Source organism: Miniopterus schreibersii, assembly GCF_964146895.1.
Source record: "Miniopterus schreibersii genome assembly, chromosome: 11".
NCBI classification, from domain to species: domain Eukaryota; kingdom Metazoa; phylum Chordata; class Mammalia; order Chiroptera; family Miniopteridae; genus Miniopterus; species Miniopterus schreibersii.
This window is the reverse complement of record NC_138111.1, coordinates 67,784,240-67,807,739: the sequence shown is the minus strand read 5'-3', so window position 1 is coordinate 67,807,739 and position 23,500 is coordinate 67,784,240. Positions and strand designations below refer to the sequence as shown.

The window sequence follows — 23,500 nt, the reverse complement described above, 5'->3', positions numbered from 1 at the left end:
CTACTGGGAGATAACAGAAGCAGAGAAAAGATTCTGAAAGAAGGACAAGCAAAAAATTAAGGGAGAGAATAGGAATAGGATAATAGTTGAAAATGAGAAAATAAAAATACAATAAAGAGAATAAGAGAAACTAACAATTGAACAAAAAGACAGGAAGACAGAGGATAGGATAACAAAGAACGAAAGAAAAGAAGAAAAAGTTATGCCAATAGATTGAGAGGAGAGAAAGAGATATAGCCCAGGCAGGGAGGGAATCCGGTAAGAGATTTGGTGGAAACTATAGAGGAAAGCAGTAAACTTGGTTATAATAATAAAGTCCCGGTCGTTAAGCAGGGATATCAAGAAAGTCTTGATAGTAGAAGCAAGGATAAAACCAAACAAAGCAAATAAATGAAACTAAACTAAAAACAAGCTAAGCAAGACAAAATTCTTTTATAAAAAGGAGAAAAAAAATTAGTTAAAAATGTTTTTTAAAAAAATTTAAAAATTATTATAAAATTTAGAAAAGAAAAAACAAATAAATTTGCCCCCCTTTCTCTTCTTCCTAAGGAAAAAAGAGAAAAAAAAACAAACAAACACACAAACAAAAGCAAAAACAGAAGAGAAAAAGACAGTCAATCAGGTGGTTTTTTTCTGGGCAGCTTATGTTGTCTGAGGCTGTTTTGTGGGCTGGTTTCAGTTCTCCTGGGAGGTACTTGTGTATCACCCAATGTTAGGAACCATCTCCGTTTGGCTCTGGTGTCCTTAGGTAGATGGTTGATCTGAGGCTCTCTGTGGACCACCTCCTCTTGTCAGCTATTTTGCAACCTTGTAGTTGCCTGGTCTTACTCCAGAGTCTTCTGTAGAGTCTTTAGGGTGCAGGGTGGCTAGTGTAGCCCAGGGTGTCACTCCCCTTAGAGGTGTCGCTGTCAGGCGTTCACTCTGTGGGAGTTAGTCTCTGCTCCACCGCCAGCTCCTCAGCCCCCACCCTGTCCTCTGATTCTAGTTCCCCAGGCTCTGTCCTGCTGCAGCTTCAGATTGATTTCAGCCTGTTGCCTTTTCTGTCTGGGCCGTTTCAGCAGCCTGGGCTCAGTGGGTTCGATTAGAAACACATTCTGGTGGGCCCTTTGCCTGCCCAGCCCCCAGCAGGGGTTTTCAGCTTTTCCTCCAGCTCCCAAACAACAGTCCCTGAGAGCCTTGTTCTTGTGATGTCCTCCTGTGAGCTGCTCTCCCTTCCCCCTCGGGACTGTGCCCTTCGGGGGTGTCTGGTGTTTCAGTGAGCGGGACCCGCCCCTTTCCTGTTGGGGGCGGTGCTCCCAGCTGCAGGAGAGGCCAGCAGGCTCTGCCCCTCCCTGCTCAGCTCTGGTTGGCTGGTCTCACCAGGCCCGCCCCTCAGACCGTCCACTGGGCAGACCCCAATGGCAGCCTCCGCTGGTCTGTCCGAGCAGTGCATCCCGGGAAGGTGGGAACCAGTTCCACAATCAAACTCGCAAACGCACAAAGCAACACATAGGCCGAGAGTCCGCCCTGCAAGGTTCTGCCACCTGTGCACCAAGGCCCCAAGGCCCCCAGTGGGAGGGGACCCAAAGTCAGCTCCACACAGCGCTCCACACAGCTCCCCATACTGCTGGTCTCAGCAAAGCTGGGGCCGCTCCACGTGCCACCACGGGGCCCCTCAGGGCTGGTCACAGATCCCAGCCTCTCAGCACCAGGAGCTCAGGGCGGGAGGGCTCCTCCCCTCCCCTGTGCCCCACAAATTCAGTGATTTCTGGGGCTCAACATGATGCCCCACAGGGAGGCAGAGGGCCCCTGTGTGCAGCTGCTCAGCACAGTCCTCTGGTCCTTTACCACTTGGGTGCCACACACTTTGGGACAGCCTTTCTTATGGTCAGCACCCTGAGCACTAGACGCTGGTTGCAGCCGCCACTAGAGGCTTTGTTTCCTAGGAAGGCACCGTTCCCTCCTCCGGGACTCACCACTCCCCTGAGTCCCTCTGCGCTGTCCGTGGGGCACTCCTTCCCCTCTAGTCACTCCAGGTGTGGGATCCCCGGTTTTGGATGCGGGTTCACACCCTGAGGGGAGGGAGTTTTGCAGCCTCCAAGCTTCTGGGCTCAGAGCCCAGCACAGGCTTCAGGGGGGATCCCCCTTTCTACACCCCGCCGTTACCGGACTCTGTGATATCTCTTCAGTGCTCCTCACTCGCACTCCATCCACTCAGGTATGTTTCTCTGGTTTTTCCAAGCTGGCTACGTAGGATTTTAGGAGAAAATCGAGTCTGTGGCTGGGAGTGGGGGAGCTCTGCTGCTTCTCACAGGGCTGCCATCTTCCCCTCTACCTGTATTTCTGTGTATTAGGTAGAGCTGCTACAGCTCCCAGGCTTGGCAGAGTGGCATAATTTAGTGGTATTCTTTAAAATCCACTGGCACAACTCCTCGATCACAGAAGCTGGGCACTCAAAGTATACCCCCGTGTGGGCTGTGTACACCCTCTTCTTGTAGTTGAGCCTTGATTGCAGTTGGCACATCAATGGGAGGGATTAATTCTCTGGCTGATCAGCTGCAAGAAATGGCTGCAACTACCAAACACCAACCTCTGAAAACTGTGAAGGATCAGCTATATAGGTTCCCACTCCACAGATCAGGACTTCTATTGGTGGGGGGTCTGGTGCCCACTGATTCCACCCCTTAAGTATTTTGCTTGTGGAAATGATTGGGTGGTGATGTTTTGACATGATCTGAAGCTGTCCACTGGTTGCACCAGCTCTGGGGTCTCCTGGGAGGTACAGGCTAAGGTCAGCCACCACCTGTGTTCTGTCCAGGGTCACCTGGCATGAGCTACAAAACAATCTGCAGATGGCTGCTCTTGTGCTGGGCTTGAAGGTACCTAGGCAAGTCTAACCTGCAAACCAAGCTCAGGTGCTGCTAAGTCAAGCCTCAGGCCACTTAGCAAAATTTACGGGACACACTAAGGGCAAATGCTGCTTGTGTGAGAGATTTTAGGAAAATATGATGCGTGAGCCATGACATGCCATTCATATGGAAAACCACTGGAAACAGCTTATGTGGGCCTGAAAGTTGCAGGTTTGGGGCCTCAGGGAATCATTGGGTGGGGGAGCAGGGGGCACATAGTGTAAACCAGGGTAATGGAGTCTCAGATATGGTACCCACCTGCCAGCTCTGTGAAGGGAGGGCTCATCAGAGGAACAATGGCCTCTGCCAACACTTCTGTCTGGGAGAAAGCTGCCCCCTACATTTTGCCCTGATGCCAGACAATTCCGTTTTTCCCTGTATGCCTCTCTGGTGTCTTTCAAGCTGCTGTCCCAGCACTGAAACTCAGAGAAAGTGAGTCCCAATAAGTGTGTGTGGGCCCTTTAAGAACTGCCTGGGATTTCAACAATCTTTTATCTACCTCAGCCTCAATCACTGCTGGTATTTACAGTGAGAACTTATAGGGAATTTTCTTCCTGGCACTGGAACTCTGGTCTGGGGGCTTTGTGTAGGGCTGAGTCCCCTCACTCCACAGGGTGGACATTTGCAACTGAGACATCCCTCCCAGTTCTTATCCACCACACTTGAGTGAGGGACCAGTCACTCCTGAGTCTCCACTTCTGCAAATCTCAATGCAGCTTCTTCTTTAATTACTTCATTGTAAGACATCCATTCAGCCAGATTACGGGTGGTTCTGAATGAAGGTTATTCCATAGTTTAGTTGTAATTTTGATGTAGTTGTGGGAGGAGGTGAGTACTGTGTTTACCATTCACTGTCTCTTCTCTTTGAGCATCTTAAGAGAAATATTTTTAAGTCTTTTTCTAGTATATCTATCATCTACTTTTCTGGGAAATTATAAGTTTGTTAATTTTTTATGGTGAATGGGCAATATTTCTGTTTCCAGCTGCCTCATGATTTTTTTCTTTGAAAAATGAGCATTTGAAACCCTAGAAAAAATATGCTTCTCCTATTTCAGGTTTGCCATATGTATTTAATTAATTTATTTATTTATAGGCTCTCTCTATGCCAAGAATCACTCTGAGGTTTAAACTTATGATCTTCTTAAGTATTTTCTGAGCTTGTGTTTTTCCCTGGATGTCAACTGTTACTTTTTAATTTCTCCTGTATACGCATTTTCTTTTGAATGTCCTAGTGTTTAATATCTGGCTCCCAAAAGGGAAAATGAGAAAAAAAGTGGTGAGAAGTAAAGTATCAGTCTTTTAAACCTCCTAAAAGACACTTCATTTAAAGAAGAAGGGCTTGTAACAAAGAAAGGAGGTGCCAAAATAATGACTCCACTTACCTTTCTCTGTACCTCTGAGATCAGAAGCAGCAACCAGCAATCAGGGCAGATCCCTCATATTTGGAGGCCGGGGTCCTTTTTGCCTACCTTGGCTCATGCAAAATTCATGCAAGATCTTCCTGGAACATGTGCACTGCTGCCTGCCATAGGGCTGGGGGTCGAATATGAGGAGCTGATACTGTGCTAGGATACAAAATTCACCAAAATTTACTGAAATTTGCTTTCTAAGCCTTCTTGAAGTTGTAATGTTGTCTCCAGTTACACGAGACAGATCCTGACAGTGCAATTGTTTGAGTTGAGACAGATTGCTGATCTTTCCTGCTCCACCATCTTCCCAGAATCCTCCACCTATGTCTTATCTTTTTAAAATTTGTTTCCCCAATACAAATAACATGATACCAGGTATTTCAGTGTGTATTGCTCTTTCCTATAAAATTTGTGTCTAGAATATTCTGTGCTTGGGCACATAAAAGACACTTGATGAATATTCATTGAATAGATGAATAAATGACCCAAATATTCTCACAAACATCACTGGAATTCCTTGGATCTTCATTATAAAGATCTCATTTACTCTTTCCAGCTGAAGTGGGTAGTTCCTCTTTTCAATGTATGGCTGCCATTATCTAGAAAGCTGTCCGGTACTGTCATCAATCTGGTCACAATTTAGTTTAGATTAACTGGGATTACTTAGTGTATGATTCCTGAAGGTTTATTGTAAATAATGCTATATTATTCAAAGGAAAATTGTAAATATATAGAGAGCCATTTGACTCCCTGAACATTTTTGCATCTCAGTAATTAATGTTCATTTACGAGATTGCATCTAAATATTGCTTAGATTTCAACATCTTTTTTCATTTAAAATCCCTTAATTTTTAACACATATAAAATATGGCATAGAGAAGGTAAAAACATCTATGTAAATTTTATTAAATATCAACTTACAGCAGAGTTTTTCTATCTATTTAAGGCTATAAATTTATATTCCTCCCAACTCTTTTTTTTTTTTGGTATGAAATTTTTTTTTCTGACCAGCACAAATATGAGCACAAATTGGTATAGAGTGTGTCTTCAAATATAATGCCTTAAATTTTCAGATCCTAAACCATCCTATATTTTTACCACAAGAGTTTAAGGCATTTAATAACCATAATTGCTAAAATGCACACACAAAAAACAAAACTGAATGCCTAGAATGTCTCAAAAACCTTTAAAGATCCTGGTTTATAAAGAACTTTGGAGAAACAATGGAAAAACCTTAACAGTTTCTAAAAGCTTGGAAATAAAATTACCATAAGCAATAAGGATGCTAAGCAGCTATTTTGCAGAATATTTAATTAGTCACACATTAATTAGTCTTAATGTCTACAAATTACAGTTATTCATTTAAATTATCATTCTCTTTTTAGAAAATCTAAATCAACAAAAAAGAAATATTTACATAGGTAAGATTTTAAGCTCCTAGGGTTTAGGAATGATCAAGGAGATGATTTCATAGGTCTGAGTAACAATTATTTCTGTATATGTATCCATCTTGATTTGTGTGAGTTTGCATATGTACATGTGAGTATTTGTATGTGCATAGGTGTATGCATGCATTTTGAGTTAATTTTGTTTTTGCTTTGAACCTCATGTGAAAAGTTCATAAATGGCCAAAGTAAAACCAATGAATCATGAAAGTAATAATTAGTGATAATTTATTACAACCTGGAAGCACTAAAAAAAACGTAGAATGAGGCTTTAAAAAGTGAGCGAAGCAGGCAGCTTTTATTTTATTTTTTTATTAAATCTATTGAAGTGATATTGGTTATTAGGGTCATATAGGAGTGTACATTACTGCCCGGCCGGGCGTGGCTCTGCAGTTGAGCATTGACCTGGGATCCAGGTGATCAGGGTTCGATTCCCGGTCAGGGCACATGCCCGGGTTGTGGGTTCGATCAATGACTCTCTCATCATTGATGTTTCTGTCTCTCTCTCTCCCTCTCCTTTCCTCTCTCTGAAATCAATAAAGATATATATATATTTTTAAAGTGTACATTACTATGATACACGATTTGTATAATGCATTGTGTACCCACCACCCAAAGTCAAATCACCTTCCATCACCGTATATTTGACCTTCTTTACCCTCTACCACCCCATTCCTTCTGGTAACTACCATACTGTTGTCTTTCTGTGTCTGAGTTTCAGGGGGGTTTTTTGGTTTTTGTTTGTTTTCTTTATTCCTCACCTGACGATATTTTTTCCATTGCTTTTCAGAGAGAGTGGAAGGGAGAGAGAGAGAAAAACACTGATGTGAGAGAGACACACCATTGGTTCTCTCCCAACCAAGGCCAGGGATCCAGCCTGCAACCGAGGTATGCACCCTTCGGCGGAAATCGAACCCGGGACCCTTTAGTCTGCAAGCCAATGCTCTAGCCACTGAGCCAAACTGGCTAGGGCCTGAGTTTCAGTTTTATATCCCACATATGAATGAAATCATATGGTTCTTATCTTTTTCTGACTAATTCATGTTGCTTAACTAAAAATTAGAAATAAAATGATTTAATACATTTATTATCCTATGTAATATTTATTGGAATTATGCATATATTGCAATTTGGGGGAGGGAGACATTTAAACATGAAATGTGGCTCCCTATAAGTCAGAAAAGGATTCAAAAATAAAAATTAAACTTAGATCTTCAGCATCCCTGATTTAGGTGCTTGTATAATAGAAAATATTTTTAAGGTGATTATACTTTAAGAATTTTTGTTATTTGATAGACACCTGCAGACAAAGATAAAGTCATTGTCCACCCCTCATACTTTTCTCAGAATCACTTACAATGCAGGCCTCCTCCCACCACTTTCCTAAGAACTCTAAAGTCTGGGTTTATCTTCCTGACCTATGAGGTTAAACCAAATGATGTTTAGACATCCCGTTTTCTGAAGTCATTTTCCCCAAAATATGTTCTCCCTCCTTGCTTGCCCTGCCTGATCCCTTGCTCTGCAGGATCTCATATATGGACTCTGACCTTTTACCGCAACATCCTCTCTTACCTCGCGCTCACTTCCTACTTCAGTTTCTGTCTCAGCTACCCTTTGAAAGTTATTTCTTCATAAACAAAATGAACAAATACCTTTAAAGTCTTACCACCAAATGATTCTATGTTCAACTCAACCCATGCTTAATTTTCAGCTTTTAAAATTGTATCCTCCTTGGATGCTGATTCATCAGCCTGATACTCAGCTAATTCAGAGCCTGCTGAGCCCCCATCCCTCATTTCCACACACTCAGGTCAGACAGGAGATGGAACCACCGGACACTGGATGGGAGGCGCGAGGGTCTATCCTCTAAATGCCCATTTTTCTGCCTTAGGAGCTTCCCCAGAGGCACATGCTTTGATCTGCATTTCTAATGGTCTCCTCCCCATGCAGGTTTCTGTACAAGCACTACATTCATGTTTTGGCTTTCATTTTTGCCATCGAGGAGATCAACAGGAACCCACTTCTCTTACCCAACGTGTCTCTGGGATATCACATCTACAACTCCTACCACAGTCATCAGAGGACCTTGGCAGGCCCAGTGCTTTGGCTGTCAGGAGGGAGAGAGGAAATTCCTAATTATAACTGTGAGAGTCAGAGCAAATCTGTGGCAGTTGTTGAAGGAATTACATCAGCATTTGTTCTTCAGCTGGGGACATTACTGGAACTCTACAAATTCCCACAGGTGAGATAGGATGGGGAGGGTGGGGTGTCAGAGACATTGCATGTAGAGTTTTTTATGGCTATTATTATAAGGCATGTCAACAGAATGCAGCTCAGAACTGTTTTTGATAACCCCAAATGAGACCAATCAACCTCACGCACACAGAGAAAACCTTTGTGCCGTTAGGGTTCATTTGGAGTAAGGAAGAGGCAGAATGGGAAGAGTAGGCCAACGAAGCATTGCCAGATGACTTAGCCATGCCAGCTCAGGGAAGTCTCTGTCAGAATATTTACTTTTGAGATTGATTTCACCCAAAATTAAGATGATAAATTATAAAGTATTTAATAAGAAAATTCTCCTCACCATTTCCAAAAAAAAAGCATTCTATTCAACTTAAATAAGGCAAAATAATAATTGCTTTATTGTTTAATATCATGCTGTTACTATCTAAGTACTATATCTTTGACGGCTTCCAGCACATCATTTAACTCTTTCAAAAGTTGTGCCCTTGACTGATAATCAGAACTGGACTTTTACAGAAAGACAGTGATAAATCAGGTGCCTCACTGCTTATCAGCCTTCTTAACCCAGAAGTCTAATAACTATTTCCATACTTAAATTATTCATTTCAATTGTGTCAACCATTGAGAGAGGACTTCATACTTGCTGACTCACTAATTCTGTAATGAATTTGTAATGTACATAAAATATGTAAAGTATCTTACAATGCTTTGCTTCACAACTCATAAATTTGGGTTTTTTAACTGGGCATTTTTGACAAAAAGATAAGTGCATTTGTATATTTTAGTCATTGTAACCTAAGGCTGATTAGAGCTAAAGAGGAAAAAAAGGACTTTCCAAATCAAAATAATAATACCCCTTATTTCCCACAACCCTCTCTTACCCCAAAATCTCTTCACCATAAACTTTCTTTAAACTTTAGGGGGGAAAAAAGAAAGAACTGGGTTTTTACTAGCCTTGTAGAATTAGATAATAGTTTATACAAAGATCTTGTAAGCTGGGATTTTATTTTATTTTTTCAGGGAAGTTTGGTAGAGAGGAAAACTCAAAGTTTATAATTGTATTAGTCTATATAATATTAACTAGTTTTGTATTTTGCATAGACATTTTATTTTATCTTATCTTTCTCCCACTGAGTATATGAATCTTTGTTCTATAACTGCTCTTCAAAGCAAGAACTTTCTCTTCATAAACTTTCCTCATTAATGACTTGAGTAAAACCTTCATCAAGAAAAATTGAGAATCTTCTCCTTACACATCTCTCTCACCCTCTAGTAATTTACTTAAAAGCTTTGCTTTTTTTTTTTTTTTTTTTTTTTTTTTTAGGAGTGGAAATTGGCATGCCCAATTCATTGTTTTATTGTACTCTTCTCCGTTAAATCACTTCCAAAGATAAATGGATGATGTTTTTTTCTTTCCCTCTCAGATTAGTTATGGTCTGTTTGATCCTTTACTGAGTGACAAAGAACTACTTCCATCTCTGTATCAGATGTCCCCCAAGGACTCATCTTTGGCTCTTGGTATGGTGAAATTATTGCTGCATTTCAGCTGGACTTGGGTAGGACTGATTGTCTCAGATGACATGAAAGGTGAGCAATTCCTCTGGGAGCTGAAAGAAGACATGGCCAGAGAAGGTATCTGTGCAGCATTTACAGAGAAGGTGTCTACTGCTGAAAGATTTATTCCCTTTTCAAATTGGGTGGCCATGCCCAATATTGATAACCCATCAATAAATGTGACTGTTGTCTATGGTGATACTGACGCACTAATAGCCCTGACCATTCTGATAATGAACAGTTTGGATACTTGGAAAGTGTGGATCACCACCTACCAGTGGGATTTCACCACAAATGGGGAAATTTTCCTGCTTAATCATTTCCATGGGACTCTCATTTTATCGAAGCAGAGCAGAAAGATTCCTGGCTTCAGACAGTTTCTTGAGAAAGTTAACCCTTCTAAATATCCAGAAGACATTTTTCTTAAAAAAATGTGGCGCTTTTCCTTTGATTGCTCTTTGTCTGGTCCTGACTGTGAAACACTAGAAGACTGTCCACTAAATGCTTCAGTGGCTTCTTTGCCTTTGCATTATTTTGACATGAGTACATCTGATTTTATTAAGACTACCTATGATTCTGTGTATTCTGTGGCCCGTGCCCTCCACGAAGTGCTTCTTTTAAAAACACAAGTGGAATCTGAGGAAAATGCAAACCCACTGGTATTTTATCAGTGGCAGGTAATTATGTTCACTAGTGCCCTGTAGACCTTGAAGCCTTTAGATTCTTGAAACACACAGTCATAGATGTGACTTTGTTAAAACTTTAATAATAACTCAGAAAACCACATTGATTTTATATCCTGAATTATATAAATATGTGTACTTTCCTGAGAGATTTCAGTTGTGGTGAGTATACGTAGAAACCGTCATTAAATAGAAGGTGTCTAAGGATAGAGGACATCTTGTTATATTGCTTTTTGAAGGTGAAATATGTGCTTTCATTCCCAGCCCTCTAATTTTCAGTCTTATTCCTGTAGATCTATATATCAATTCTCTAAAATGACCATGGAAAAGAAATTACTTTTCAGTTTTTACTTTTTTTTCGGCCTTCTATATGTTGACTGCATTTTCTCTTTTAATTCAAAATAACCTTACAAGATATGAATTTCTATTCCTATTTCACATATGAGAAAATCTCATTCAGAAAAGTGAAGTAAGTGTCTTAAGACCCACTGCCTCTAAGTGTGTCACCAAGAATTTGAAACCACATTTGTTTTTATCTACACCAAAGAGTAACATGAAATTTGAACATTTTGTCCTCAACAATCAGATAGTAATGAAATTTCTGTTAACATTTCATTATAAGAGCAAATGCAGGTGTACATGCTTTTTGTTAATATTAACCTTTAATTTGATCAGGAGGGGAATAAGTGTGCCTATTTTGCATTTGTTGTTATAGGTGATAAGATAAACCCCAAGGTTTAAAAATAATTTTTTAAATTTTTTGGTTACCAAATGATTTTTTCTGTAGCTGTTTTTTATTCTTTCTTCTTGTTGTTACTCTCTGATGCATTTCTTTTAGCTCCACCAACCACTGAGAGTCATTCAATTTACCAACAGTATTGGAGACCAAGTGACCCTGGATGAAAATAGAAACTCTGTTGCTCAATATGACATTCTGAACTATTGTAATTTGCCTTCTGGTCTCCAACATCTGGTGAAGGTAGGAAAATTCGTCCCCCAGGCTCCACATGGTCAAGAGTTAACTATACACGAGGAAATAATAGACTGGGCCATCGGATTTGAAGAGGTTAGTCATAGTTTTAAAGATGGCATTTTTACTGAATATGGATACCAGACTAGACTTGTTTCATGAAAATAATTTCATCCCACTGGATTCTCTACAGTTTTATGCATATCACACATCTCATGTCTCTTCTTATTTACTATTTCTTATTGATTGTTTATTATACAGAGAAAGAACACATATTAAACTATATAGTAATAACAATAATAACAAACCATTATATAGCATTTACAAAGTACCATGCAGTGTTTTAATGGATTTATGCATATTAATTATGCTATTCAAAACAATTATATGAATGAAGCCCTATAATTTTGTGTTTTTTAGATGAGAGATGTGTTGCACAGAAAGGTTAAGTAACTTACTCATGATTACACAGAAAGTGATAGAGTCACAATTTGAACCAAACTTCTCTCCTGTCATGATCCCTGGTCATTATCCTAATAACTTGAAGGTTCTCAGAGTCTTTGTTAGCTTATTTTCTTTTTATATTTCATCTCAGGTCTATTCTTTTTTTAAAATTTTATTTTTGTTTAAAATATTACAGCTGTCCCTTTTTCTCCCCAATGACCCATTCCACCCCGTCCCATCCCCTCCCCAGTCCCTCTCCCCACCATTGTCCGTGTCCTTGGGTTGTGTATATCTGCATATAAATTCTTGGTTATTCTCTGCCCCTCCACCCACCCGCCCGCCTCCATCCTTCTGACATTCGTCAGTCTCATCTATGCTTCCATGTCATTGAATCTATTCTGTTCATTAGTTTATTAAGTTCTTTAGATTCCACATATAAGCGAGATCATGTGATGTTTGTATTTCTCTGCCTGGCTTATTTCACTTAGCATAATTTTCTCCAGGTCCATCCATACTGTCCCAAAGGGTACGAGATCCTTCTTCTTTACAGCTGTGTAGTATTTCATGGTGTAAATGTCCCACAGATTTTTTATCCACCCGTCTACTGATGGGCACTTGGGCTGTTTCCGGCTTATTTTCATGCTTATCATTTCATTCTAATCATTAAGATCGGTTTGCTTTTTTATAGTCAATGCTATCTCTGATTATAAAAGTTTTAATTTTTATTTAAAGGCCTTATGTTTCTTTAATATTTATGAGTTAACTAGAAATTCTACTTAATGTTGAATATAAGTGCTGATAATGTCATCTTTCTGTAATCATCCCCTGTTTAAATGTAATAATTCTTATATTGCATGTTCTGTATATTGCTGGGAATTCTATTCCATCTTAGGTTACTTAGAAATTCTCTTAAAACTACAAGTTTTGTATCTATGAAAACACTTTATGTGATTTTCTTCAAAGACTTGTTAATATGGCTTATTAAATATATACATACATATATACCTCTCTGTGCTTTCCTGGAATGAACTAAAATTGATAAGATGTGTTTTTTATTAATAGAATTTATTTTTAGAACAGTTTTAGTTTAAAATATATTGAGCAGAAAGGACAGAGCTCAAGTATACCTCCTCTCTTCTCCCCTATCCTATCATTTCATTAACATATATATATATATATATATATATATATATATATATATATATATATATATATTATTAACTGAAGCTCATAATTTACATAGGGCTCCTTCTTTATGTTGTACAGTTTTATGAATGTTGACAAATTTATAATGGTATGTATTCACCATTACAGTATCATACAGAATAGTTTCACTGCCCTAAAAATACCCTATGTTCCATCTGTTTATTCTTCCCTCCATACCATGATGTATTTTTAAAACTTTCTAATATACAGTCAACATTTATTTAGGGTATTTACATCCATATACTTACGTGGAAATGAATTCAAATTTTTCTTTTCTATTATTTGTTTTCTTATCAAAGATCTACTAGCTTCTTAAATTTAGTGGGACATATCCCTAAAGCTATTTCTTAAACATTTTTATTATTAGGGCATAATCCACATGGTTCTCCTGGGTATTTGGGGGTTCGATTGTTAACAACTAACTTTATTTTAAATTGTTTACTTTTAAATTTTGCATTTCTTCTCAGATTTATTTATATGTGTTCCCAGTTTTTATATAGGTTTAAATATTTTGTTTTAAATTTTTATTTTTTAACACATGAATTATTTAGACATGTTTTTAAATTTATGGATTTTGATTTTTGTTATTGGTGACTAATTTAATTACATCGTAAATAAAAGAGTCTTGCTTTTTGGCCAGTAAATGGTCAGTTTCCATAAATAATCCATGTGTTCTTCAGAGGAAAAAGTAAGCCCTAAATTGGGGAATCAGAACATCAATCTCATTTATTATGTTGCTTAAATTACTAATATATTTTTGTTTTGACATTAATTTTTTTTATTACAGTTGATATTCAATATTATATTAGTTTCAGGTGTGCCACCCAGGGATTACACATTATATAACTTACTAAGTGATCATCCAGATAAATCTCATACCCATCTGACACCTTATAGTTATTAGAATATTACTGACTATATCTCCTATGCTGAGCTTCACATTCCCATGACTATTCTGTAACTACCAGTTTGTACTTAATCCCTTCACCTCTTTCACCCATCCCCCCAACCTTCTTCCTATCGGGCAACCTTCAAAATGTTCTTTGTATCTATGAGTCTGTTTTTGTTCTGTTTGTCCACTTATTTTGCTTTTTAGATTCAATTGTTGATAGATATGTGTTTATTGCCATTTTATTATTCATCATTTTTATCTTTTTTCTTCTTTTTCTTCTTAAAGAAGACCCTTTAATATTTCTTATAATACTAGTTTGGTGGCGATGAACTCCTTCAGCTTTTTCTTGTCTGGGAAGCTCTTTAGCTGTCTTTCGATTCTAAATGATAGCTTTGTTGTGTAATCTTGGTGTTAAGCCTTTGTTTTTCACCACTTTGAATATTCCTTGCCACTCCCTTCTGGCCTGCAAAGTTTCTGTTGAGAAAGCAGCTGACAGCCTTATGGGAGCCCCCTTGTAGGTAACTAACTGCTTTTTTCTTGCTGCTTCTAAGAGTCTCTCTTTGTCCTTAACCTTTGTCATTTTAATTATGATGTGTTTTAGTGCAATTCTCTTTGGGTTCATCTTGCTTGGTACTCTCTGTGCTTCCTGAACTTATATGTCTATTTCCTTCACCAGGTTAGAGAAGTTTTCTATTATTATTTTTTCACATAGGTTTTTTTTGTTTCCATGTTCTCTCGCTTTTCCTTCTGGCACCCCTAAGATGCTAATGTTGGTACACTTGAAGTTGTCCCAGAGGCTCCTTATATTATCTTCGTTTTTGTATACTTCTTTCTTTTTAGTGTTCTGATTGGGTGTTTTATTTAGCCTTTTTCTAAAGTTTGTTCTGTTCTTTCACTTGGGATATATTTCTTTGCCTCCTCATTTGGCAGCCTCCTTGTGTTTGTTTCTATGTATTAGGTAATACTATGCTACATCTCCAAGGCTTGGTAGAATGACCTTATGTAGTAGATGTCCTGTAGAATACAGTAGCAGAGCTTCCCATTCACCCAACCTGGGCATTCCATGTGTTTACCCCAACCACCATATAAGCTGTGTACACCCTCCTGTTTTAGTTGAGACTTGACTGCTATTGGCATGTCAATGGGTGGGATTTACCTCCAGTCCAATTGGTTGCAAGACTGGCTGAGACCACCATGGAGGATCAGTTGTGCAGGGGCCCACACCTCAAAGCAGGACTTACTTTAGCAGTGCTCTGGTGCCTGTCATTTGAGTCCCCCCCTTTAGTGTATCACTTGTGAAGATGGTAGGGTTGTGCTTCATTGTGGTCTGAAGCTGTCCACTGGGTACACTGGCTCTGGGGCCTCCTGGGGGGTGCAGGCCAAGGTCAGCTGCTACCTGTGTTGTGCCTGGGGCCACCCAGAATGAGCTACAAAGCGTCTTGTATATGGCTATTACCTGTGCTTGGGCTTGGAGGGGCTCAGGAGAGGCCAAGCTGTAAACTGAGGCTTGTTGTCTCTAATGCCAGGCCTGGGACCACTTATTGAGATGTATGAGGTACACCAAGGCCAGATGATGCTTGTTTGAGAGATTTAAGGAAAGCGTGAAGCATAAGCCAAGACAGACCTTTAGTATGGAAAGGCCACTGGAAACAACTAGGGTGTGCCCACTAGTTGGGTGAATCAGGGTCTCAGGTACTCACCAGGGTGGGGCACACAGTGTGAGCCAAGTTGATGGAATCTCAGATATGGTGCTTGCCTGCCAGCACTCTGGGAGAAAGCTGCCCTCCAGCTCTTGCTCAGGTGCCAGAAAATGCAATTCTTCCACATACATCCCTGCTTCCTTTTGAGCTGCTGCCCCAGCACTGAAGCTCAGAGTGTGTGAGTCTGAGTAAGTCTGTGTACAGGCCATTTATTGAAATGCCTGCGACTTCAGCAGTCCTTCAGCTCACTTGGCCCCAACCCCAGCTGGTTTTTACACCCAGAAGTTATGGGGCCTTCTCTTCCTTGCACCAGAAACCTGGGCTGGGGAATTGGTGTGAGCCTGGGACCCTTGGCTTTTCAGGGGGCACCTCTGCATCCCAGATACCCTTCTCGATTTTTTTCTGCCACACGTGGGTGTGGGACTGACCAGGTCAGTGCCTCTGCCCCTTTTATTACTCTCAGTGTTGCTTCTTCTTTATATTTTTTAGCTGTAGGACTTCTGTTCAGCTAGGTTTCAAGTAGTTCTGAATAATGGTTATCCTGTGGTTTAGTTGTAATGTTGATGTGATGTGGTGTGAAAGTATTGCTACCGCTATGCAGCCATTTTGACCTGATATGCCATTAACGTTTATCATACATTTACCATTTCTCTGTATTTCTATATAATCTATCTAAATTATACCCCCCAAAAAAATCATGTCACTATTTATTATTTATTTATTTATTTATTTATTTATTTTATTATTGAGAGTATTACAGATGTCCTTGATTATCCCCCCTTACCCCTTTCCACCCATCTCCCACCCCACCCTATGCCTTCACCTGTCTATTGTCTGTGTCCATGGGTTATGCATAAAAACTTGTAAGAATTTTAATTAATCTCTTCCTGCCTTCCTTCACAACTTCCCTCTAGTTCTATCAGTCTGTTTCATGCTTGCATGTCTCTGGATCTATTTTGTTTGTCAGTTTATTTTGTTCATTATATTCCACATTTAAGTGATATCAGGTGATATTCGTCTTTCTCTGCCTAGCTTATTTCAGTTAGCATAATACTCTCCAGGTCCACCCATACTGTCCCAAAGAGTAAGGGATCCTTCTTCTTTACAGCTGCATAGTATTCCATGGTATATATGTCCCACAGCTTTTTATCCACTCATCTACTGATGAGCACTTGGGCTGTTTCTAGATCTTAGCTATTGTAAATAATATTGCTATGAACATAGGGATGAGTATATTCTTTTTGATTGGTGGTTGGGTATTCTAAGGATATATTCCTATACTTAAGATCACTGGGTCAAATGGCAGTTCTATTTTTAATTTTTTGAGGAAATGCACACTGTTTTCCATAGTGGCTACACCAGTCTGCATTCCCACCAGCAGTGTATTAGGGTTCCCCTTTCTCCACACTTTTGCCAGCACTTGTTGTTTGTTGATTTGTTGATGGAGCCATTCTGGCAGGTGTGAGGTGATACCTCATTGTAGTTTTAACTTGCATCTCTCTGATGATTAGTGACACTTAACATTTCTTCATATGTCTCTTAGCCATTTCTATGTCCTCTTTGGAGAAGTGTTTATTTAATTCCTCTGCCCATTTTTTAATTGGATTGTTTATCTTCCTTTTATTGAGTTGTATGAGTACTTTATATATTTTGGAAATTAACCCCTTATCAGATATATCATTGGCAAATATGTTTTCCCATACAATGGGTTCCCTTTCCAGTTTGATGCTGGTTTCTTTAGCTGTGCAGAAGTTTTTAAGCTTGATGTAGTCCCATTTGTTTATTTTCTCTTTGTTTCTCTTACCTAAAGAGATGTATCAGTGAAAACAGTGCTATATGAGATGTTTAAGATTTCACTGCCTGCGTTTTCTTCCAGGATTTTTATGGTTTCACAACTTTCATTTAAGTCTTTTATACATTTTGAATTTATTCTTGTGTATGGTGTAAGTTGGTGGTCTTTTTCATTTTTTGCACATACCTGTTCAATGTTCCCAGCACCATTTATAGAAGAGATTATCTCTACTCCATTGTATGCTCTTGCCTCCTTTGTCAAATATTAATTGAGCACAATGGCTTGGCTTGATATCTGGGTTCTCTATTCTGTTCCATTATTTATATGCTTGTTCTTATGCCAGCATCAGGCTGTTTTGATTATAGTGGCTTTGTAGTATAGCTTGACATCCAGTATTGTGATCCCATTTGATCTTTCTTCTCAAGATTTCTGAAGCTATTCAGGGTCTTTTATGTTCCATATAAATAATTTCTGCTCATAATTTTGATGTCTTGTTTTGTTTTCTTTAAAGATTTTTATCTTACATATTTATATTCCATATCTGAACATTACAAGGCCTAAACTGCCTATTGGTCTTATTTTGTTGTTTATTTCTTCTGTTTCTTGATTATAGTCTGCTATTTGATTGTGTGGGATATATATGTTTGACCTCAGTTCAGTGTTACTTCATTGGTGATTACATCATATTTTTATGGCTAATGCCTTCCATGGATTTGCCTATGTTTCAACCAGGCAACTGGGATGCTAATAATAAAAAACATTCAATTTATGCATTTAAGGTGTTTCTTGCCTATGCAAATGGATTTAAAATTGAATTTACCACCAGTTAAAAAGCAACTTTGTGAATAAAATTTCTCAGAAGAGACATTTTTTCTTTTGCTACCCAGATTTCAACATTAGGCTGTAAAAATAACTTGCCATCTCCCTTTATTGGCAGGATAATTTCATTCCTAAAATATTATTTTCCCAGAAGAGTAGTGTCTTATAGTTTTAGATCTATAAATTATGAGTTTTACCTCCATTTTAATCAAGTGCAAACCCTTGTTTTCTGTCCCATCAGTTTTGTTCATTAAAACCTGAAGTCTCCTGATTACCTTAACTGACAAATGTTGTTTATGGATAGCTTATGGATCAGCTTTCCTGTGCTTAGATTCTGTTTCTTAATATTTTAGTCCTGGGGCTCCTCTTATATTATTGGAGAGAAGCTATGATCTTTTAAGCTCTTTTTGTATTTATCTATCACTTCTCAGTGTTTCATATTCTGCATACATAATCTACTTATTGCCAGTTGAAGTCTAGGTTAGTTTTTAAAACAAAATGTCTTGAGATGAGCAAGGTGACTTCTGACTTCAGAAAAAGATGGACTAGCAAATATCCACAGACAAGATGCCTTTGTGGAAACCTTAGAGCCCAGGAGTAAGGCTGGAGCACCCTTTTGGACACCAAAATCTGAGAAAAATCACATTAGAAGAGTAAGCTAAGCTGATTTGGTTTGGCTGTATCCTGCCTTCCCCAAGATAGCACAGTACTGCACCAAGAGGGCCCCCCTGGGTCTACAGTCCCGCCAGTGAAAAAGGGAGAACAAGGTAGGAGTGCAGCTTTCTCTGAATTCCAGCTGTCTTCGGGAGGCTGCCTTTTTTCTCATGGAGATCCTTGGAGAGACTGGCTAGACGTACAGAAGGATGGGGCTTTTAGCAACCCATGTGCGAATCTAACAGACCACATTCCTGCTGGCAGTTCTGGAAGAAAACATAAAGAAAAACTTTTTGACAGCAATGATATTTTTTTATATTTATTGTTGGAAGTATTACAGTGGTCCCCTTTGGCAATGATATTTTGGATTTGACACATAAAGCACAAGCAACAACACAACAACAACAAAATTGTAACTAAACAAAAGTGAAAAGCTTCCATAAAGCAAAAGAAATAATCAATGAATTGAAAGGGGAACCTATGGAATGAGAGAAAATATTTACAAACTGCATATCTAATAAAGAATTAATATTTAAAATATATAAAGAACTCATACAACTTATTAACAAAATCTGATTTAATAATATTAATAATGGGAAAAGGACCTAAATAGATATTTTTTCAAAGGAGACATACAAACAGCCATGAGGTACATGAAAAGGTGCCCAACATTACTAATCACCAGGGAAATGCTAATCAAAATCAGAAAAAGATATCACCTCACACCTGTTACTATGGCTATCACAAAGAAGACCAGAGATAACAGTGTTGGTGAGTACATGGAGAAAAGAGAATTCTTGTGCACTGTTTGTGGGAATGTAAACCGGATCAGACCCTATTGCAAGCAGTGTGAAGGTTTCTCCAGAAAATAAAAATGCAACTACCATATCATCCAGCATTCCCACTTCTGAGATATATATCTGAAAGATATAAAACCAATATTTTGAAGAGATATGTTCACCCCATGTTCATTGCAAAAATATTTACAACAGCCAAGACACAGAAACGCCCTAAATATTGTTGATGAATGAATGGATAGAGTAAATGTTTTATAAATAAATATATAAATAAATATATGTGAATATTATTTAGTCATGAAGAGGAAGAAAGTCATGCTATTTATGACAACATGGATTAAACTTGAGGGTATTACACTACGTGAAATTAGTCAAAGAAAGACAAATATTGTATGATCTCACTTATATATGGAATTTAAACTGTGAAACTCATAGAAACAAAGTGTAAATTGGTGATTGCCAAAAGCCACAGAGTAGGAGATATGGAGGAATGTTGGCCAAAGTGTTAAAATTCAGTTATGAGACAAGTTCTTGGGATCTAATGTATGTAGTCTAATGTCTATAGTTAATATTATGTTGTAAAGTTCACTAAGAGTATATATAGATCTTAAATATTCTCATCACCAAAAGCATGATACCTATGAGGTAAAAAAATTAAACCACACACTAAGATGTTATGAACCCAGTGATAATGCTGTTGTAGTAGAGATAACATCATCATAAATTTATTGTGAAATTAATTAACATGTTGCTTTTAATCACCTGGCTCATTAATTTTGTGAAGACATAATTTAAATTACTTAGGTGTATGCCTTTTATACAGAAATGAGATTTTGTATTATTTTTATCCAAAACATTTTTTGTGTATACTTAATTTTAATTTCCACTATGCATGCTTTAGGTAGTTCTAAAATATATTATGCCTTATTAAAATATTTCAGCTAAAACAATATTATTAATACAGAAATTATATAATTCACCTATTTTAAATTTATTAGCAGCACCTATCCTTAATTTATTTTCTTCAGGCTCCCCTCTCTGTGTGTAGCCCAAGCTGTGGTCCAGGATTTTGGAAAACCACACAGGAAGGAAAAGCTATATGTTGTTTTAACTGTACCATGTGCCCAGAGGGTGAGATTTCCAATAAGACAGGTAAGAGTCAACAACAGATTCCTCTCAATCTGCTCTTCATTCTCCTCACTAATGTGAAAGTTGGTTAGAGTTTGGATTTGACTCACAAAGCAGCATTCCTTCCTTCATATATTATTTATTTGATCACTCACATAACACACTTTAATATTATAATTAGTATAAACCTTTCCTCTCAGAGCCAGGATGTGATGGAATTGTGTGACAGAGAAAGCTGCCTAATAGGCAACATGGGGCTGAGGGTATGAACTTTTGCTAATCCTTCACTAAAGTGGGCAGGCAAATGAGTCATGTTATATTTTGAGGAGAGAATTCAAGATGGAAGCAGAAGTACAAAGGGCCTGGGCGGGAGTTTGTGTAGTTGAAAGTAAATCAAGTCAGTTAGTGTGGGTGGTTGAAAGAAGCAGTTCAGAGCTATTGTGGTAGGAGGTGGAGTCTGAGGTTTAGAAAGATGGTGCAGGCTTTGATTTGATTTTAAGTGTAGTTAGAAGCAATTGGAAGGCTTCGTATGTGGCAGTTAAGTGATCAGACTTGACTGTTAAACAATGACTTCTTGCTTTCTGCAAAACAGGCTGAAGGAGAAGAGATTTACAAGCAGGGAAGTCAGTTGAGTGTGTTACAATAATCCAGTTAAAGATACAAAGGATCAAAGTGGCTAAGTGAAGTGAGGCTAAATAATTGGTATCAGGAAATATTTTGATGGTAGAGTCAAGATAATTTACTGGTAGATTTGTTTTTTTTGAGAAAATGTCATGGGTAACACCCAAGTATTGAGTGAGTGCTACTTAATAACTCATGGCCAATCAAAGGAGAGTTTGAGATGTTTATATAAAAATGCAATTATGCCCTGGCCAGGGTGGATCAGTGGTTAGAACATCAACCTGCAGATGAAAGGGCCACAGGTTTGATTCCCAGGCAAGGGCACGTACCTGGGTGGCAGGTTCCTTTGGTGGCCCCTGTCGGGGTGTGTGCAGGAGGCAACCAATTTGATGTCTCTCTCTCACATAGATGTTTTTCTCTTTTTTCCCCTCCCTCCCTCCCACACTCTCTAAAAATTATTAGAAAAAATATCCTCGGGTGAGGATTAATAAAAAATTTAATTTTAATTTTAAAAAAGGCAATTATATCTTGCTCATCACAATATTTCCAGATTTCAACTAAAAACAGATAAAAACTTCTTGCAAAATAAATACACTTAAGGTATAGCCTGAAAATAGATATTGAAATGTCTTAAAGATTGTACTGGTTTCACTTTAAAAAAAATAAGGTAAGTACATACTTCTATGTGGAAGATGAGAAGAAATGATATTTCACTATAAAAATGAGAAAGGTATGGACACTGATATACTGGAATTAGTGGCTTTAACTGACAAAAGTGATCATTTTTCAGTTCTGTGCAAAAAGGAAGCACTGCAGATCCTTAGGCAATGAGTCTCTGCTCTTTTTCCCCCCAGATTCTGATGATTGTACAAAATGCCCAGATGACCAGTATCCAAACAGTGGGAGGAATCACTGCCTCCCAAAGGCTGTAACCTTCCTGGCTTATGAAGATCCACTGGGGACAGCACTGGCCAGCGTAGCTCTTTGCTTTTCTGTCCTCACAGTTGTGGTTCTTGGGGTCTTTGTGAAGCACAGACACACCCCCATAGTTAAGGCCAATAACAGGACTCTCAGCTACATTCTCCTCATCTCCCTCTTCCTGTGTTTCCTCTGCTCCTTACTCTTCATTGGCCGACCCAACACAGCCACCTGTATCCTCCGACAGATAATATTTGGAATCATGTTCACTGTGGTTGTTTCAACCATATTAGCAAAAACTATCATTGTACTTTTGGCCTTCAAAGCCACAACACCAGGGAGAAAGACTAGGTGGTTTTTGGGATCAGGAATATCTAGCTCAGTCATTTTCATCTGCTTCTTTATCCAAGCAACTCTCTCTGGAATTTGGCTTGGAATCGCCCCTCCATTCATTGATATTGATGCGCACTCTGAGTATGGACACCTCATCATCGAGTGCAATAAAGGCTCTGTCATTGCCTTCTACTGTGCCCTGGGATTCATGGGCTCTTTGGCCCTAGTGAGCTTCATCTTGGCTTTCCTGGCCAGGAACCTGCCTGACACCTTCAATGAAGCCAAGTTTTTGACCTTCAGCATGCTGATGTTCTGTAGTGTTTGGATTACCTTCCTACCTGTGTACCATAGCTCCAAGGGGAAGGTCATGGTGGCTGTGGAGATATTCTCCATCCTGACTTCCAGTGCTGGGATACTAGGCTGTATCTTTGCTCCCAAATGTTATATTATTTTAATAAGGCCAGATAGGAATACCCTGCAAGGCTTAAAGAAAAGCACCAAGTTTTTGCATCAATGAATATTGATCTTCTGTCTCTGAAAAAAAGAAGAAACTTAAGAAATAAATCACACCTTTTGCATGCAGGTGATACATAGTCATTTGTTGTCAAATTTAAATCTGACTTAACATTGCCATCATAATCTAATTGTGTGGAATATATAAAACCTTGAATCAAGTTTTATGACTATAAATATTAACTTTAATGTGAGTTATTTTGTTCAACTTAAATCTGTTGTTAAATCCTATATCTTTTTCTTCATTATATGTATAGTCACCCCTTTTTTCTCTATCTTTAGCTACCATACAGTCCTAAATATTCATCTTAAGCAGAAAGAACTGAAGCAATCCTCTATTTAATATTCTATTTCATTTTTTTTTTGGACTTTTTTCTATTCAGTGAGATTTCTACTCTCTAGATTACCAATTAATAAAAAGATATAAAATCAACAAACAGATGGAGAACATAGGGCAAAGTCCCTAATAAAGAAGCTTGTGTCTTTGTGG

At 38.5% G+C, this 23,500-nt stretch overlaps 1 protein-coding gene across 1 annotated transcript in view; it reads left to right on the top strand.

The window, feature by feature from the left end:
- The window catches only part of LOC308563590 (vomeronasal type-2 receptor 116-like), a gene marked incomplete at both ends in the record, with an annotated part of 39,526 nt that extends 16,512 nt beyond the window's left edge, over nt 1–23,014 (top strand). Inside the window, 5 exons of the mRNA XM_081150796.1 lie at nt 7,693–7,984; nt 9,411–10,217; nt 11,062–11,289; nt 20,526–20,649; nt 22,101–23,014. Of these exons, the coding sequence (XP_081006922.1) occupies nt 7,693–7,984; nt 9,411–10,217; nt 11,062–11,289; nt 20,526–20,649; nt 22,101–23,014 (2,365 nt within the window). The remainder of the gene's footprint in view (nt 1–7,692; nt 7,985–9,410; nt 10,218–11,061; nt 11,290–20,525; nt 20,650–22,100) is intronic.
- Between the last annotated feature and the right edge of the window lie 486 nt (nt 23,015–23,500).